The sequence below is a fragment of the Otolemur garnettii genome, unplaced genomic scaffold, assembly GCF_000181295.1.
Source record: "Otolemur garnettii isolate 467f Iridium unplaced genomic scaffold, OtoGar3 scaffold00108, whole genome shotgun sequence".
NCBI lineage: Eukaryota > Metazoa > Chordata > Mammalia > Primates > Galagidae > Otolemur > Otolemur garnettii.
In genome coordinates, this window is record NW_003852503.1 from 918,240 (window position 1) to 919,684 (window position 1,445).

The 1,445-nt window shown below is 39.9% G+C and overlaps 1 protein-coding gene across 1 annotated transcript in view; it reads left to right on the forward strand.

Moving 5' to 3' along the window:
• STT3A (STT3A, catalytic subunit of the oligosaccharyltransferase complex) overlaps nt 1-1,445 on the forward strand; it is a 29,264-nt gene that overhangs the window by 7,803 nt on the left and 20,016 nt on the right. Inside the window, exons 5-6 of the mRNA XM_012809586.2 lie at nt 311-432; nt 770-915. Of these exons, the coding sequence (XP_012665040.1) occupies nt 311-432; nt 770-915 (268 nt within the window). The remainder of the gene's footprint in view (nt 1-310; nt 433-769; nt 916-1,445) is intronic.

A 1,445-nucleotide genomic window follows, 5' to 3' on the forward strand; every position in this document is an offset into this window, starting at 1 on the left:
AAAAAAAAAAAAACCTACCACCTGCCAGCCTAATGAACTATCCTGCTTGATTGCTTTGTTAAAATGTTAGTCTCCAGTTTCATTTCTTTATGAGAGAAACAGTGCTTTAGTTGACAAGCATGGAGCTGGAAATAAGGAGACTTACGGTAGTATAAAATGATTTTCGTGGCATAAGTTTTGGTACATAAACTGTTCTTCGAGTAATGCTGTGTCTCAATGGTGTATACTGAGGAGCAAAATTCACCAAGAAGTAGCCACGAGTATGTGAGTATGAGGAGGAAGAGACACAGATCTTTCTTTCTTGCTATAGGTACTTTAATTATCGGACTACCCGGTTCCTGGCTGAGGAGGGGTTTTATAAATTTCATAACTGGTTTGATGACCGGGCCTGGTACCCTTTGGGACGAATCATTGGTGGAACAATTTACCCAGGTGAGGAGAACAGGACTTTTTTTTTTTTCCATTTTGTGACATTTATATTTTCATATTAGTTATAGGTTCTTAAAAGTGGATCTTACCTAGTAGATAGGAGCATTTGTGGGGTGAATGGAGATGGGCAGTTCTTAAATATATTCTAGATTTCTCATTGAACTGTAGGAGAGATTTATTTATAGGCTTATTTCAGTCACTGTGTTCACATTTCTAGTGCTTTGTCAAGATCTGTGTAGTCACAGTCACCGTAATTGGTATTTGAACTTGTCCTTTCTCTTTCCCTTAAGGTCTTTGTCTTAGCAGGACAAGCTAATGGAGTTTCTTTTTCCTGTTTCAGGCTTGATGATCACCTCTGCTGCAATCTACCATGTACTCCATTTTTTCCACATCACCATTGACATTCGGAATGTCTGTGTGTTCCTGGCCCCTCTCTTCTCCTCCTTCACCACCATCGTCACGTACCACCTTACCAAAGAGCTCAAGGTGAAGGATTTCAGGTGATAGGAGGCCTGGGAATGAATGCTACTGAACTCTTCTGGTAGATGCTGGAGGGTGCGGGATTGAGAGCCTCAGATGAGCAGGGAGTCAGAGGGTAAAGACAGCTTTTGCTGGGGTAATTAGTTGGGTTGTCTCCAGCTCCTCCCTAGGATACGTGGTTTCTTCTCATTAGCAACTTTGTCCTTATGAGTGAACATTTGATTAAGAAATAAGAAGAAACTGAAAAAAGAATGAATGAACATTTGAAAGAGATATAAATTGCTATATAAAGAAAAAATTATTTACACTACAAAATGTGAAGTTTAGATTTTGAAGTTCATACAATGTAAAGGTGAGGAAAAATAAAACAATATGAAAATTTCCAGAGTAAGTGCTTAGTTCTTCCTACCAGAAATGTACTTAGCAGTCATTGTTGACTTTTTTTTTGAGACAGAGCCTTAAGCTATCCCCCTGGGTAGAGTGCCGTGGCATCACAGCTCACAGCAACCTCCAACTCCTGGGCTCAAGCGAGTCTC